Below are 16,700 nucleotides of genomic sequence, written 5' to 3'. Positions count from 1 at the left end.
CAACTCTTCATACAACAATCAATTCTCGCAGGGTTGGAGGGAAAATTAGAACCACAATTATGGCTGGAGGTAAGAAGCAGAACCATCTACTAGGCAACCACTGTTTCAACCATGATATCAACAGGATCCACACCCACTATTGTATGAGAGACAAACAAAACTAGAAGAAGCTTTGGAGAAATTCATGCAAGTCTCCATCACAAATTAGAAGAATATTGATGCTTCTGTCAGAAATCTGGAGACACGGGTGGGACAATTGGCGAAACAGATGGCGGAACAACATTCAGATCGTCAATAATTTTCAGCCAATACTCAAACCAACCCTAAGAAACACTATAAATCTATCACTACTAGAAGTGGGAAGGTAATTAGTAGGGGTATTGGTGAAAATTTGGCGGTTGAGGAGGAAGTCATTAAGGAAGCAGAGGCTGAGAAAGGAGAGAATGTAATTAGAGAAGCACAAAATGATGAAAATGTACAAGAAGAGGAAGGAGTTATAAACAAGGATGAATGAATAAGGGAGAATAATGACAAAAGGAAGAGTGATCTACCTCAACTGAAGGATCTCCCTTATCCTAAGAAACCTTCTAAGAAAGATAAGGAAAGACAATACACTAGGTTCATGAATTTATTCAAGAACCTACAGATCAACATACCCTTCATGGAAGTTGTGGAACAAATGCCAACATATGCAAAGTTCATGAAGGATTTATTGACAAAGAAAATGAAGTTTTCAGAAGAAACAGTGACATTGGAAGTTGGATGTAGTGCTATTATTCAGAAGTCTTTACCTAAGAAGACTAAAGATCCAGACAACTTTACAATAACGAACACTATAGGTGAGCTATCTGTGGGGAAGACACTGCTTGATTTTGGTGGTAGTATTATTTTGATGCCCTTGTCCATGTTAAAAAGGATTGGGGATCTAGAGATAAAGCCTACCAGAACGACTTTGCAACTCGCTGACAGATCAGTGAAGTACCCATATGGAGTTTCTGAAGATGTTTTGGTCAAGGTGGATAAATTGGTGTTACCTGTGGATTTCGTCGTAATGGATATTGAAGAGGATACAAAAGTTCCTCTGATTTTGGGCAGACCTTTCATGAAGACTGTTAAGGTGAATATTAATGTTGATGATGGCAAGCTGAAAGTCCAGGGACAAGATGATGAAGTGAACTTCAACGTGTTTGAAGCCATGCATTCTCCGAAGGACAAACAACATTGTTTCTGAGTAGATGTCGATGGAGAACTATACATGATGAATGACACACATCTATACAAAAGCAGTCCTTTAGAGAAAGCTTTGATGGGTGCACCTGAAGGTATAAATGCAAAAAAAGAATAAGAGTATTGAGAAATGTGTAGTAGAGCTAGGTTCATACCGAGAGGTTTCATCTCAGCAGGTCCAAACTGAGGAGCTAACCAAAACTCAGGAAATTGAAACTCATAAGTTGGAACTGAAAATGTTGCCTTCACATTTGAAGTATGCATTTTTATGGAAGATGGAGGTAATAAATTGGTTGTGATCAGCAACACTTTATCACCCGAGGAAGAATAAAAACTGATTGAAGTCCTGAAGACAAATGATGGAGTGATAGAATTGCAAGATCCAACATCTCAAAGAAGCTGGATAATTAATGAGTAAATGGTCAAACCATACTTGGGTGGCGAGCGGCTCACCATAATCATCCACCTCGAAAACACATAAAGAAACAAGCGTCAAGCTAATAACGTTAAACAAGTGCTACCTGGAAGGAAATCCAGCTTTTACTGTTTTCGTGTTGTTTTATTTTTGTTACCAGTGTTGTTTTGTTGTATATAAATTATTGCATAAAAGACTTACACACACTCCACTTTTCTATCATGAGTCAACAATTGTAAGTGCATTTTGTCTTTTGTTCTTCATTATCATGTTATATTCTAGAATGATATCCTCAGACAGGGTCATATGCACCAGCAGTAGCGATTTTATGCAGCATATCAGATTCAATATCCAGACAACCAATTTTGGATGAGCCATAAAGATTTCACTGCCCAATATCCATGGCATGAGGTCAGGCCTACATTTCTAGGGGAGGCAGGAGCTGGTGGACCATCTGGTTCTAATGTAGATGATGATGAAGAAGAAATAATGTGATGATGAGCATATGATGTAAACAAGAAACTAGTTCTTTTGTTTCAAGTTATTAATGTTTAAGTAGCTATGTGTGTAGCTATTTTTTTATTTCAAGTGTGTTAAATCATGTATGTGTTAGTCTGTTTGTGTGAAGTAATGTGTTTAACTCAATAAAGTGTGCCTCTTTAGAAGAATTTTTTTTAAATAAATCCAAATGTGTTTTCATGCTAGAAAAAAAATTGTGTAGGCCTTGTGAATAGCAAGTGGTTAGGGTTCTGAATTTGACTGACTTCGGGATGTGGATGCATAAATCAGACACAAACTGAATAGGTTGAATAGTGAATAGTTTAATCAAAGGAAAAAAACCTTCAAACTAGTGAAGGAGTGTATCCAAACACAGATGAGTGACTTTGCTGGATTTTGTCAATTATCTTTGCCTCACTTTTGTGTTAATTGCCATTAAGCATGGAATATCAGGGAAATGATTAAGGTCTAGTTTAGGAGAGTTAAGCTACAGCCAGAAAGCCAACCCTCATGAAACATGAACCAATTCTTTGTAGCCCATTTGAGCTGAAAAGTTCTTTTTGAAAATCATGCACCCAAACCAAAATGAATCATGGAGAAAGATCATTAGTGCATATGGTTTTTTAATTTTTTTGGGACATAGACGAAATAGTGGTTTATGTATATGAGTTGGAATGTGAATCAGAAAGTCTCATTCTTCACTTATGTGTGAATGATGAGCATGCGACAATGAAAGAAAGAAAAAATGTCAATCATGCCAAAATAAGTGAAGACTCAAAAGAAAAAGTCAATTGAAGAAGGAAAATCAAAATGGTTAGTAGCGTAAATGATGATTTGGTGAAAGAAAGTTGAAAGTGGACTTCAAAGTGAACAAGTGAAGGAAGTTTGAGTATGCACTAATGGTTTATCTCCTTCTTTGTATCCTAGAAAAACAAAGTTTCTTTATAGTCAAGCCTCGTTACAACCCTATGTCAAACCCTTGAGATCCTTGATTGAACATGTGTACATGACACGACCGAAATGAAAGGAAAAGTCAAATTGTATGATTCCAGTAAAGAATTGAGTGAAACACTTCACTCGTGAGCATAAGAGAGTTCATTTGATTGAATTGAGTAGTTATTCTTGCTATTCTGTTTGAACTTGAACTGCATACATATTTTGTAATCACTTGAAACTTGGATCACTATGATCAAGCATGAGACAGGTCTTCTTGAAAAAGTTTTGACATAATTCTATATGATTGACATGATTGGATTAAATTGTTTAAAAATCAGGTTCACTACTTTGTTTGAGTTGAATCCATTACTTTGCTTGAGGACAAGCAAGATTGTAGGTTTGGAGGAGTTGTTAAGTGTCATGTTGTGAAGGAAAATCATATAATTTTGGGCACTTATTATGTAGTTATGATGAAATTTATGCACAACTATAAAAAATCTAGTATGATTAATCTTGTTTAAGGACCTTATATATTTTTGTGCCAATTGTAGGAGAATGGGGATTAGAAAATATGGAAATTGAAGGAATCTGCGTAAAAGGAGCTATGGATCCCTAGCCCAAGCCACATGCTCTCCCAAGCATCAAGTTTCCCTCTCGCCCGAGCGAGAGGTTGTTGCTCACGTGACAATTCCAACTTTTGAGAGCAAAAATCCTTGTGTGTCTCTCGCCCAAGCGATGCATACAGTTATCATGCTCGCTCAAGTTAGAAAAGAGACCAAATTTTATGTCTCATTCTCGCCCAAGTGAGATCACCTCGCTCAAGCGAGAAAGACATGTTCAAAACTCTGAATTTCTCGCCCAAGCTATAGTTGTCGCTCAAGCTAGAAGAATTTCTTCATGCTCACATTTGCACTCTCGCTCGAGCGAGAGGAAAAAATTAAATATAGGCGGTTACACGAATGTGAGGGGGTTCCAATCAATTTCAAGACACTTTCTTCATACTTTCTAGAGAAAGAAACACGTGAGAGAAGGACATAAGTCGTGGGAACGGCTTTAGATCTGCATTTTCTTGTATTTTACATCATTCTAGTGTTGTAATGCATAAGATGAGTGGCTAATTCTCTCTGTGTTGAGATTGAAATGTAATCTTCTAACTCTTCTATTCTTGGATTCAATTCGAAAATATATTTTGTTGTTTGATTTTGGAAAATTTATCATTTGCTTAATGTTTGATTCTTCTTAATTTCTAAATTCTTGATCTTGGATCCGAGTTTAACTGAGAAGTTAAACTTGGAAACAAATCTAGATAACCTTTCGTGATTCATCATTGATCTAGGAATAGACAATGATGTATGAATTGTTTTTACATTGGATTTAATGCTAGATAATTGATAAAATATCCAAGGAATTGATGTTTGATGAATTATGTAAGGAATTTGTAATCAATGAATTGATACAGATGATTCAAAGAAAATGTTGCATCAAGATTAATAATTTTGCAAGTTTTATAGAATTGAATCTAAATATTACAAATGGAAGGAATGATGAAAGTCAATCCCAACCATTTTTATTTTATTTTAGAAAACCATTTTAAATTAACTGTTTTTGATAACTCAATTCAATGACCAATATTATTTCTCAACTTTGTACATATCTACTCAATTTATTGCTTTAGAGAATAGTATACATCCGAATTGCTATCTAAGGACGATATCCCGGTATTTACTGGTTTTGTTACTTGAACGATACGATTCACTTGTTGTACGCAAAATAATCAATAGTCCATAATATCATTTGTCAAAATCGTGACCGGCTACCGTTGTTGTTTACTGTTTAGAGGTCATGATACTAAAGTACGACTTTTGTGAGGCATTGATTGCAATTTAGAAGTCGGGATAGTAAATTACGACTTCTGTGAGACATTTTGTCACAGTTTAGAAGTTGTGATACCGGAATACGACTTATGTGAGAAGTCAGGTTGGCATAGAATGACTTCTATACTGACCAGAAGTTATTATAAGTCATCCAAAAGTTGTGATATGTCATCACGACTTCTATACTAATCAGAAGTTGTATTACACTATCATGATTTCCATTCAGAAGTCGTTATGTGCTATAACGACTTTTATACGGATCTGAAGTTGTATTACACTATAACGATCTCTGTTCAAAAGTCATTATGTGTCATTGTGACTTCTTTACTGAAAGAAGTTGAATTAACTCATCACGACTTCTATACTAAAGTCATATAATATTACTATGACTTCTAAAAGTTGCATAAAACACTAACCGGTAACTAATTTTTTTTTAATCTTACGGTTCCAAGCTAACTAATATACATTTTGTATCTTTTGGTACATAAAAAAAATGAATGATATATAAATCATCTTTATATTGAAAGTGTGCAATAAGAGTGTAATATAAATACCATTCTTGTTCATCATCATCACTATCCTCTTGATGGTTTTGAAGCAATGACGGAGGGTCATCAATTCAACAACATCACCCTTGGTGGCCGTGGCGGCACCGTTAGTTCTATTCTCTCTCTCTCTCTCTATTAACTCTTCATTCCACTTTATCATTCTTTCCCTTTTTTTATTTTTCTCTTTTCCAACCCAAAACCCTTTTCTTATTTTCTTTCAATTTCGCCATTCTAAATCTCATTATGTCAAACTTGAAAGTTGCTGCTTTGGATTTTATTATTAACTGCACAATATAATATGTTATGTTGTGAATTTGTAGTAATGCTTTATTTTTACTCGACTAGTGTTGGAAATTTTGGAATCAATTGGTTTTTGTTCTAATTTTTATGTTATTGCGTGTTTGTTTTTTTTTGGGTAAAATTATATCTTGTTACACTTGTATTCCATTAACAAACAAGTTCACAGTGATTTTCATTTCAAATTTTGTAACCTCACAATTTAATCTTACTCAACAATGTACATTTTGTTTTTGTGTTGATCCGTGGTATAAGCCCCGGATCATGATTGCACTCCATGTTCCATGCAATGACTTTATCATATATCAATTCCATTGTATTTTTTTCTTAAACAAGTAGTTTGCTTAAATTTGTGAATAGGGGACTGAAACTAGTAGCAATTGTTATGTATGATACATTTTTTCATATAATTCGGGTCGCAGAATACAGGGCAGATGAAAATATATTCAGAAGGCATTTTATGGAGGAGACAAGGTGGTGGTAAATTAATTGAAGTTGATAAAGATGATATAATGGGTGTGACATGGATGAAGGTTCCAAGGACCAATCAACTTGGTGTTCAGATTAAAGATGGGTTGTTCTACAAGTTCACTGGATTCCGTGATCAGGTTACTCTCTACCCCTACTGAACATTAACTTGGTATATTTGATATACAGAAAGAAATTCAAACATTTGGTTTGATTTCTTATTTTGGTTTGGTTTTTTTGGTATTACCAAGTGTATCCCCTCACCCTTTTTGGGTAAGGAACTAATCCCTTTAGGGATGCGTGGTTGCCCCTTCCAACAAGCGTTGCTCCCAAGAATCGAACCCTTGACCTTTTTGGTATTTTGGTTTGGTTTAGTCACACTTCAATGGATCTAAATAATGATGACTTGGTACCTTGGCTTTTGATTTGGACTTGATTGCTATAAAATGCTGATTCTTTATGTTATGTTTATTCCACAGGATGTTGCAAGTTTGACAACGTTTTTCCAAAACACCTTCGGAATAGAAGTACAGGAGAAGCAGCTTTCTGTTACTGGGCGTAATTGGGGAGAAGTTGATCTAAATGGTTGGTTGTATTTGCATCAACTGATTTTTTTTGTAATTGATATTCTCAACATGAAGCTTGTGTGTGTATACTTCAAACCTCTTCCTCTGTCATTCTTGCTATATTTCCATAATACTTAAGTGTTTGAGAAAATAAAAAAGTTTGACACATCTATTTTACATAGCAATATTCATGATGCGGGTAAGTGGAGAAATTTTTATCTTTTTATTTTCTGTAGTTACATAGCCAAATATGAAGGAAAAGGGTAGGATATTTGGATGGGTGGGAGGGGGGAGTTCTCATAGTGGAACATCTCATTCTTGCTTTCTTATTTTGCAGTCAATGTTTCTCTTTATGTTATGGCTTATTTGATAGAATTGTTTAAGTACTGATATGCTACGAGCGAATGTCCTAAGGTTTTATTTCTATTTCAGGAAATATGCTGGCTTTCATGGTTAGTTCAAAGCAAGCTTTCGAGCTGTCTGTAGCTGATGTTGCTCAAACACAGCTTCAAGGGAAAAATGATGTGATTTTGGAGTTTCATGTGGATGACACAACTGGAGCTAATGAGGTATATCAAAATTCAATATACACATACAAATATGTAGTCTTTTGAGCTTTTTTTGTTGCAAAGTCATACAATTTGTGATAATTTGCAGCTAGTTGCAAGATCTCCCTAATCCAAGCTTAATATTGTAGATTTCAGTTGACAGGTTCAATTTGGTGTGCAATATTTATGGTCTAATATTGTTTATGTTGTGTTCTTAGAAAGATTCGTTGATGGAGATAAGTTTCCACATACCAAATTCCAACACCCAGTTTATTGGTGATGAAAATTGTCCTCCCGCTCAAGTGAGTCTGCTCATTACTTTAAAAACTTCCATGTTGTAAAAAACTTTTAGGTTAACGGACATTTGTACAATCTTTTTGGTATCAGGTTTTCCGTGACCAAATCATGTCTATGGCTGATGTTGGTGTTGGAGGTGAAGATGCTGTCGTTACATTTGAGGGTATTGCAATCCTTACACCAAGGTAATGCCTTCAAATAATCTTGTCTTCTTATTGTTGCCTTTTATGCTCCTGCTTGCATTTGTGTCCTTTCAAGATAAAGATTAATATGTAGTAATTGGAATTTCTACTTCTGTGCAGGGGACGATACAGTGTTGAGTTACATTTGTCTTTCTTGCGGCTTCAAGGACAGGCTAATGATTTCAAAATCCAGTACAGCAGTGTGGTTCGCCTATTTTTACTTCCTAAGGTATGTTTCCTGATCCATTGCCTTCATTTCACCGACATTTGTTTTTGTATTAAGCAATTGAAGTTATACTTGAGTAATAATTTAGTGCAACCTGCCAACCTTGTCTTAAATTGATGTGTCATTTTTTGTACCCATTTAGAATACTGACATTTTCTCTTTTCAACCATGTGTGTGTATCTGTAGTCCAATCAGCCACATACCTTTGTCATTATCAGTCTTGACCCTCCTATTCGGAAAGGACAAACTTTGTACCCTCATATTGTTATGCAGGTACCATTACTTACTAGTTTTATGGTTTACCAATTTACGTGATACATATTTTCATTGCTTCTGAAACTAACATTTCCTTGCTCATCTGTGTATAGTTTGAAACTGATTTAGTTGTGCAAAGCGAATTGTCAATGGGTGAAGATCTTTATAACACCAAATACAAGGACAAATTGGAGATGTCTTATAAGGTATTTACTAAATTGTTCATACTGAATACTGATATGTAATCCATTAGACATTGCTCCACAAGGTCTGCTCGGAAAATGGAGAGCATTTTGTATACTTTAGTTGATTGAGTGATGCAAGAGTTTTGGAAACTATGGGTCATGCAATATTGGCATTTTAAATTAATTATATTATCAGGGACTTATCCATGAAGTCTTCACTACAATACTGCGTGGATTATCTGGTGCCAAAGTTACCAAACCTGGAAAATTTAGGAGTTGTCAAGATGGTTATGCAGTGAAATCATCATTGAAAGCTGAAGATGGAATTCTGTACCCTCTTGAGAAGAGCTTCTTCTTTCTGCCTAAACCCCCCACCCTTATTCTTCATGAAGAGGTAAAATCAAGTTTTGCCTAGAGATTATCTTATACCAATAACTCTTCACATGCATACGAGATTATTAGTTGGAGCCTTGGAGGTTTTGATTGCTGCCCTTTCCTACTAGATTGACTATGTGGAATTTGAGCGACATGCTGCTGGTGGTTCAAATATGCATTATTTTGACCTTCTGGTCAGACTAAAATCTGACACAGAACATCTTTTCCGTAATATCCAGAGAAATGAATACCACAATTTGTATGGTTTTATCAGGTAAGTGTTATCTTGTTGCCAAATATTTCATGTGTGCAAAGCTAATTATTCATTTTATAATCTTCATTTTGGCCTACACATGCAGTTCAAAGGGTTTGAAAATTATGAACATAGGAGATGCCCAGGCCCCTGGTGGTATGGCTAAGGTTCTTGAGACCGATGATGATGATGCTGTTGATCCACATCTTGAGCGCATTAAAAATGCAGCTGGTGGTGGAGATGAAAGTGACGAGGAGGTGTGTAAATTTGTCTTTTATATTTTTTTCATTTTCTTTAGTTTATGAGTAGCATTTACTAAATTTGTGTTTTGATGGAGGCGTCACTTATTTATATCCAACAAGCCTCTGAATATTTGGGCATGAAGAAGTTGAGTTAGGAAGTCCGTTTAAGCTTCATTCTTGCCATACTTAAACTCACATTTCCGTTATTATCCGAGCAAACATCCTCATGTATATGTAGTTAGCCTTTATGGTTTCTGTGTTATATGATTTGCTCACTATTGTGTATGTTTTTCGGTTTTTTGTTCTGTTCATGTATCTTCAGTCTGAGTTTAGACATTTTTTTTTATTTTTTATGGCTCCTTGTTATAGGATTCATCTAGTCTTGGTTTTGCTTCTCTCTATCTTAATCAGTGTTAAATGTCTGCAGGACGAAGATTTTGTTCTTGACAAGGATGATGGAGGTTCTCCGACTGATGATTCTGGAGGAGATGATTCTGATGCTAGTCAAAGTGGCGATGATGAGAAAGAGGCAAGAATATATTCACCTTTGTGTTATTATGATATCTCCCCTCTATTCTTAAAATCTTTGTTGTGTCTGACACCTTAATGATGACCAATTTTCAGAAGCCTGCTAAAAAGGAACCAAAGAAGGATCTGTCTTCTAAGGCATCTACTTCCAAGAAGAAATCAAAAGATGCTGATGAAGATGGAAAGAAGAAAAAACAGAAGAAGAAAAAGGACCCAAATGCACCCAAGAGGGCATTGTCTGGTTTCATGTTTTTTTCTCAAATGGAAAGAGAGGTGCGTTCTTAATCATACTTATTGGCAGTGTAGTTTTGGATTTGGGAGTGTGGGCTCTTGGTGATAGCATCTCACTTCCCCTCTGCATAGCTACCTAGCCTTTCTGATTTTTGGTGTAATAATTGGTAGATTAAGTAGGTTTGTATGCATAATCAGCTCTAGTAAATATGAACATTCTGATGGAGAAAGTCAAGCTTCTTAAGTTGGTTTTGTAAAGATAATCTTTACAAGGGTCGTTCTGGATAATCTGAGTTCATCTTGAACGGGCAAACCTGCTGTTAATGCCAGTGAGCCTCAAAATGTCATATTTCGGGGTGTGTTTGAATTAATGCTCTTAACTCAGATATAGGCAAGACCTTTAGTAAAAAAAGTATGGTTATTATGGCTGTAAGAGATTGGAGAATGAACTGAAATGGTAGATGTCTTAAGTTGGGTTTTACAAGTTGAGTTCCTCTCATATTATTTCATTAAGACTGCTCTTTTGATGACAGAATTTAAAGAAAACTAATCCTGGAATTTCGTTTACGGATGTGGGAAGAGTACTTGGAGAGAAATGGAAAAAGATGTCAGGTATGACTTATTATTTCCATGCTAATTGTTTCGTGCACTTCCATTGAATGATGGTGTGTAATTCATGACCAAATCTAGCTGTGTGTTGAAATTAAGTTTTCTAATCTTTTGCCTGTTCAATGTATATAGTGGAAGAGAAGGAACCATATGAAGCAAAAGCCCGTGCAGATAAAATACGTTACAAGGATGAGATTAGTGGTTACAACAAGAATCCACAACCCATGAATGTTGATTCGGGAAATGAATCTGACAGTTCATAAGGTTGTGTTAATGTTGAAGCAATCCTTTCAGTTTCTATGGAAGCACATTTTCATATTTAACAGAAAAGGCCCCTCTAAAGTGTGCCACTTGTATCTAAAGTGAGAAAGTAAAGTTGCATAAATCGTCCATTTGTTAATCTGCTTAACGATTTCAATCCAGTAAATGATCGAATTGCTATTCTTACTTTCTCACTTCAGAGACAAACTTACTTTCGATTAATATATTCATTAGCACATTTTTATCATCGGGCATCGGCATGCAACTAATGTAAGTCACGCTATGCGATATTTCAATCAGGCATCAGCATTTTCGTGTATGGTAGATTGCTGCAAGGATACACATTTTCTTGTGAAGTTCACTGGAACCGGATAGAGATTACCATGCTCTGGGGGTTCAAACATTAGCTTGTTTGCATGGCTTAAGGGAAGGTGAAGATGGGTGAGCTTGGTTTAGATTATAGGCATAAATGCTTATAAATATGATATTTTTATAACCAGATGTAGTAACATAGCTAATGCTTCAAAAGTTTCTTGTACTGTGGGTTGAAGTAGGCTACTATTGTTAATCGTTTTAACTTTGTGCTAATGAAGTTTAAGGTACCAAACACGCATTCTTTTCTTGCTCGTTGATTTCTGGTTTACTGTTTTATTAGGGTTTAGCACATGTTTAAATGTGATATAAGTTCAAGCTTCTTAAATACAATTTCGGCTCCGATAAAAGTCGTTTTGAAATTCGTCCCCATGATTTTTTAGTTTAGCTCTTAATTTTCTTTTTGGTTTTGGTTTTGATCCCCATATATCAAGTTTGGATGGAAAATAGTAGTGTGAATTAACTGGGGTTACATTAATGACACTTGGTAACAAGATTGAGGAATGGCCCCATTTTGCAAAATAGGTTAGGGGAAGTTTTTCCTCTTAAGTTGTTTTGGCATTTAAAAAAAAGTGACTTGTCAATCCAACCAAGACCCGTTTGGGTCACTGGTTTAATTATATATAATACTATTATAAAAGGAATTATATTTTATATTTATTCAGAATTCATATTTATAAATTATATATATAGTATTATAAAATGGTAGTTCGTGTAAAAGAGGGAGGAATGAAGTGTACAAGGAAAATAATGGATGAAAAATTGGTTTTGGACAACATATCTGTGTAACTATTTAAGAAGTAGATAATATGATATTAGTCTGCGCTCATCAACTATCTATTTTTCTTCTCATTCAAATCATTTTTGTGTGCATTTTTTCCTATCTAATGGAAATGATTAGTACATTATATAGACACATTATATTAGATCAATTTTATCTGCCTATGAATTTAATTTTTATGTTATCACTCTTGACCATTCAAGGAAAAGAAGGTTGGCAAGTGTTTCAAAATATATGACCCTACTTTTTTCTCCATAGCTATTAAAGTAAAAACGGCAAAAGTCAAACAAATAAGACATGTCCAAACTCATCAAATTTGGGGAAATGCTTAATTAATGCACCTTGAATATAATATGAGTGAAATATCTGTAAGTTAAAAATTTATACATAATTAGTACATCATTTATCATTCATTTATATTATTTTTTAAAGAATCAATGATCATTAACAATAAATGGTGGATGATGAATTAGTAGTATATAAAATTTTTACATTATGAGTACATCCTTTTTTTTCCTCATATAATATTGCATTAGAACAACTAGTCATAATAATATAATAAAGTTAATAGTGATGAGAATGTATAGGAAATTAAGTGGAAGTGATTGGTTATTATTTCTATTACAAATATAAACTCCTATACTTTCGATTTGTCACACCCTTTTCTTAATGTTTGCATGAAACTTCATGGTTATCCACTCTTAACGCTTCTAAATTTAGAAACACTATGTTTAACATTCAAGGGATCATTATTTAAGCAATATTTAATTTGCTTGTTAGATACTCATACCAAGTTACTAAGCTAAATTAGCAACTTGGTTTTAATTGGTATAGGCTTTCCAAGGTCTTCCCGATTATTGTTTAATAGTTAATCCTCGAGACCTTGGACAACCTTACCGTTTACGTGAAGGATAATATATATCTATATAGATACATAAAACCACAAAAAATACTTAGGTATGGGGAAAATAATGGTGAGAAGTGGAACTAAGGTTGCTTTTATCATCTTGGTTACTTTCACCATTGTTATTCCTTGCCTTGAGGCTGGAATAGCTGAGTTTGATGATTATCTCAAAGCTCAAGCTGAGGCAGCCAAAAAACTTGCTTTAGAGACCTATGTGCCAAACCCAGAAGAAATTGCAGAGGACCTTAATCTACATGTTCATAAGTATGTACAAAGAATGCAACACACTCTTCTCTTGTGTTATATTACAAGATGATTTATGCTACATTGTTAGAAAAGTTTGATTAAATTGCTAGAATTTGTAAGCATAACAATGCTAGCTAGACACACACATCATTTATTATATGATTCTTAGGGCTAGTGGGTTTGAAAGGGTTGATAATAGTTACGTAGTGTGAGTATGAGTACATGGTTTACCTGGATATATAGTTCGTCACATTTTATATCAATTTTACAAGATCTTCAATATAACGAACCTGATATGTAATATATGATACCTTGAGTTCGATCTGCAATATGTATGATAATGAGAAAATTGTGTATAATTGTGAGGTTGATGTAAGTAGTCTTGCCTAAGAAGTGTAGAGACTAATTCTAGGACATTAAATTCATATCATTCATTACTATGAAATGCATCAAGAGCCATGTCCTTAAAATCTATTTGCGAGTTGAGTTTTTTTTAGAGGATAGAAGGTTTCAGAGCCACGAAAAGCACATATGAGATGATTCTGAAATAATTCATTTTCATTTTTTCCCCTCCAAAATCTAACTTGTAATCTAACATGCACCTTTACACTAAAGTTCACCATCTTATACATTTGTTTATGCTTTTCTCTAGAAAGTATCTAAACATTTTTCTTGCACTTTGATGCAATACAGAGCAATCCAAGAGTATGAGCTTGAGTTGACAAACAACACAACAAGAAGAGAGTTAAGGCAAGGGAAAAAAGCCAGAGGACCATGCCAAGCCACCAATCCCATTGACAGATGCTGGAGGTGCCAAAAAAACTGGGCCAATGACCGTTACAGGTTAGCCAAATGCGGCCGAGGGTTCGGACGGAGAGCCACGGGTGGCCTTGGTGGCCGAATCTATGTAGTTACCAACCCATCAGACAACAATGTAGCAGAGCCTGCACCAGGAACTCTTCGTTTTGGTGCAGTCCAAAAGGGTCCATTGTGGATCATATTCAAAACTAGTATGGTCATTAATTTGCAACAAGAATTGATGGTTTCTTCAGACAAGACCATTGATGGTCGTGGTGTTAATGTTCAGATTAAGGGTGGTGCTGGAATCACAATGCAGTTTGTTAACAATGTTATTATCCACAACCTTAGGATTAGTAAAATTGTAGCTAAGAATGGTGGCATGATAAGAGATTCTTTTAACCATGTTGGGTTTAGAACAAGGAGTGATGGTGATGCTATCTCTATTTATCAATCCTCTAACATTTGGATCGATCATCTTTCTTTGTCTCAAAGTGAGGATGGTCTTGTTGATGTTATTCAAGGTTCCACTGGCGTCACAATCTCAAATTGCCACATGACCAAGCATAATGATGTAATGTCTTTAAATTGTTCTTCATTACATGTCCGTTGTGTTTCAAATTGGGTTCGCAGTTACAAGTGTTTTAAATTGCAGTCGTGATAATTCCGGTCACAATTGGGGTTATTGTGATTGTGGTAGTTGCCATGTGGATTGCAACCTTTGCGATGCGGATTGTGGTTATTGCGGTGTGAATTATTTTGTGATTAAAAATATTTTTTCGAATTCGATGCACCCAAAATGCAGTCAAATGCGATTGCATTGCAAGTGCATTATTGTGATTCAGCATCACACCACACTTGTGGTGTGATATGATTGTGACATCACCACAACCACAATATTGTCACCACATCACGTGATGCAATCCACAATTTGAATCATGGCAGTTACAACAGGCACGATCGCGATTACGGTTGGATGGAATTGCGTTGACTCCAGAAACTGCAATTTCAAACATGGGATGGTTGCATGTTATTTACTATCAATAACTTTAATTGCTTTTGAACTCACCAACAAGGACTCACCCATGATAACACTTGAACTTTAATGAAATTGTAATGCATAGATTAATGATATAGTTTGAAACATTACTACATTAGGTGCATTATTAATATGAATGTTTAATATTACAGGTGATGCTATTAGGAGCAAGTGATAATTTCAGTGGTGACAAGATCATGCAAGTAACAGTAGCATTCAACCACTTTGGGCAAGGATTGATTCAGAGAATGCCAAGAATAAGATGGGGTTTTGTTCATGTTGTGAACAATGACTACACTCACTGGCTCATGTATGCACTTGGTGGTAGTTCAGGGCCAACAGTTCTAAGCCAAGGAAATAGATTCATTGCACCAAACAATGATGCAGCTAAGGAAATAACACATAGAGATTATGCATCACCAGATGTATGGAAAAATTGGCAATGGAGTTCACAGGAAGATTTTTTCATGAATGGTGCTAAGTTTACTGAATCTGGTAAACATGTTACAAATCTTCCTTACAAGAAACAATTTATAATGAAACCAAGACCTGGGATTTATGCTAATAGGCTAACTAGGTGGTCTGGTGCACTTCCTTGCATTCCTAACTTGCCTTGCTAGAGAACATTTTGTCTTTCTCAATTATGTTTTTTATGTCTTAAAAGAAACAAGTGTGCACACTTTTTATGATCATAGTTCTATAGGATAAGTTGTTCCTTATGCTTTAGAAGATGTGTAAATGTGTATATATGTCTTCACTTGGTTTTTTTTAAGCATATTATAGCTTTGTGACAGAGTGAAAAGGAGAAGTGTTTTTGCTTTGGATTGGCTTTAAGCTATGACAATAAATAAGATGATAATATTCTAAGTTTGTTAATTTGTTTTGGTCTTTTTTCTTTTGAAGAATTATGTTCTTTGTTTTTTATATTCTATATATTTATGATTTATCTTATATATTTTATCTTTTCTTTTTCTTTGTTAAAGAATGGAAAAAATATCAACCCGAGAGAAGAAGTGGTGGTTCAAGACCAATTTATTAAAAAGTCAGTTATTTTGAATATATTCAAAGTGTTTAATCCATTTATGTTCTCATGATTGTAAATAAAAGTAAAATGATATTGAATTATATGGACCCTTTAATTTGTGTATCATAAGTGTGTAGGAAATCATAAGTATAAGTATAATATTAGTTGTTTAAATCTAACATAGTATTTTCTATTCATGAGTAAACTCTTTAAGAGAATATCATAACTCCATTTCCTAAGTGTTTATATTCCAGATTTTTTTGTATTCAAGACTGTCTAAACTTTATGAATAGTCATATTACTCAACTACATTATTAATCTACATTCACATAAATTATATGATTCACCAATCATTTAGAAACAAGAATTCAAGTTTTCAATTAAAAAAAGAGTAAAACGTCAACAAATTTGAATTAGAATGAGTGAAGTTAATGATTTTGAAGACCCATTGAATTGAGTCAATAAAACATAGAAAAAATTATCTACTAGACAATATTCAATTGATCTACCCAAGT

General features: G+C 34.6%; 2 protein-coding genes and 1 long non-coding RNA gene across 4 annotated transcripts; all 3 read left to right on the top strand.

The window, feature by feature from the left end:
* Positions 4,988 to 16,032, top strand: LOC109335905. The gene is made up of 3 exons (XR_002106277.1): positions 4,988 to 5,008; positions 11,684 to 11,688; positions 15,857 to 16,032. It is a non-coding gene; the product is annotated as an uncharacterized LOC109335905 (long non-coding RNA).
* LOC109335900 (FACT complex subunit SSRP1) lies at positions 5,551 to 11,644 on the top strand. Of its 2 annotated transcripts, none has more exons than XM_019572148.1 (17): positions 5,551 to 5,604; positions 6,218 to 6,403; positions 6,743 to 6,848; positions 7,262 to 7,398; positions 7,596 to 7,679; positions 7,765 to 7,859; positions 7,977 to 8,085; positions 8,269 to 8,355; positions 8,451 to 8,543; positions 8,719 to 8,916; positions 9,026 to 9,171; positions 9,257 to 9,407; positions 9,820 to 9,921; positions 10,017 to 10,193; positions 10,685 to 10,763; positions 10,893 to 11,024; positions 11,322 to 11,644. In XM_019572148.1, the coding sequence occupies exons 1-16, from the start codon at positions 5,551 to 5,553 to the stop codon at positions 11,021 to 11,023; spliced, it is 1,935 nt and encodes a 644-aa protein (XP_019427693.1). In that variant the 3' UTR covers position 11,024; positions 11,322 to 11,644. The 2 variants fall into 2 exon arrangements, with proteins under 2 accessions (XP_019427693.1, XP_019427692.1); XM_019572147.1 differs by having other exon boundaries at positions 10,893 to 11,030; positions 11,328 to 11,644.
* LOC109335901 (pectate lyase-like) lies at positions 12,964 to 15,982 on the top strand. The gene is made up of 3 exons (XM_019572149.1): positions 12,964 to 13,342; positions 14,018 to 14,696; positions 15,314 to 15,982. The coding sequence occupies exons 1-3, from the start codon at positions 13,134 to 13,136 to the stop codon at positions 15,779 to 15,781; spliced, it is 1,356 nt and encodes a 451-aa protein (XP_019427694.1). The 5' UTR covers positions 12,964 to 13,133; the 3' UTR covers positions 15,782 to 15,982.

This window comes from Lupinus angustifolius, chromosome LG20 (genome assembly GCF_001865875.1).
Source record: "Lupinus angustifolius cultivar Tanjil chromosome LG20, LupAngTanjil_v1.0, whole genome shotgun sequence".
NCBI classification, from domain to species: Eukaryota; Viridiplantae; Streptophyta; class Magnoliopsida; order Fabales; family Fabaceae; genus Lupinus; species Lupinus angustifolius.
This window is presented reverse-complemented; position numbering and strand designations above follow the sequence as displayed.

Coding starts and splice junctions, on each gene's coding strand:
- LOC109335900 (XM_019572148.1), top strand. CDS start 5,551: ATGACGGAGGGTCATCAATTCAACAACATCACCCTTGGTGGCCGTGGC. Junction 8,086..8,268: donor GCCTATTTTTACTTCCTAAG/GTATGTTTCCTG, acceptor GTGTATCTGTAG/TCCAATCAGCCACATACCTT. Junction 9,408..9,819: donor GAGATGAAAGTGACGAGGAG/GTGTGTAAATTT, acceptor AAATGTCTGCAG/GACGAAGATTTTGTTCTTGA.
- LOC109335901 (XM_019572149.1), top strand. CDS start 13,134: ATGGGGAAAATAATGGTGAGAAGTGGAACTAAGGTTGCTTTTATCATC. Junction 13,343..14,017: donor CTTAATCTACATGTTCATAA/GTATGTACAAAG, acceptor GATGCAATACAG/AGCAATCCAAGAGTATGAGC. Junction 14,697..15,313: donor ACATGACCAAGCATAATGAT/GTAATGTCTTTA, acceptor TTAATATTACAG/GTGATGCTATTAGGAGCAAG.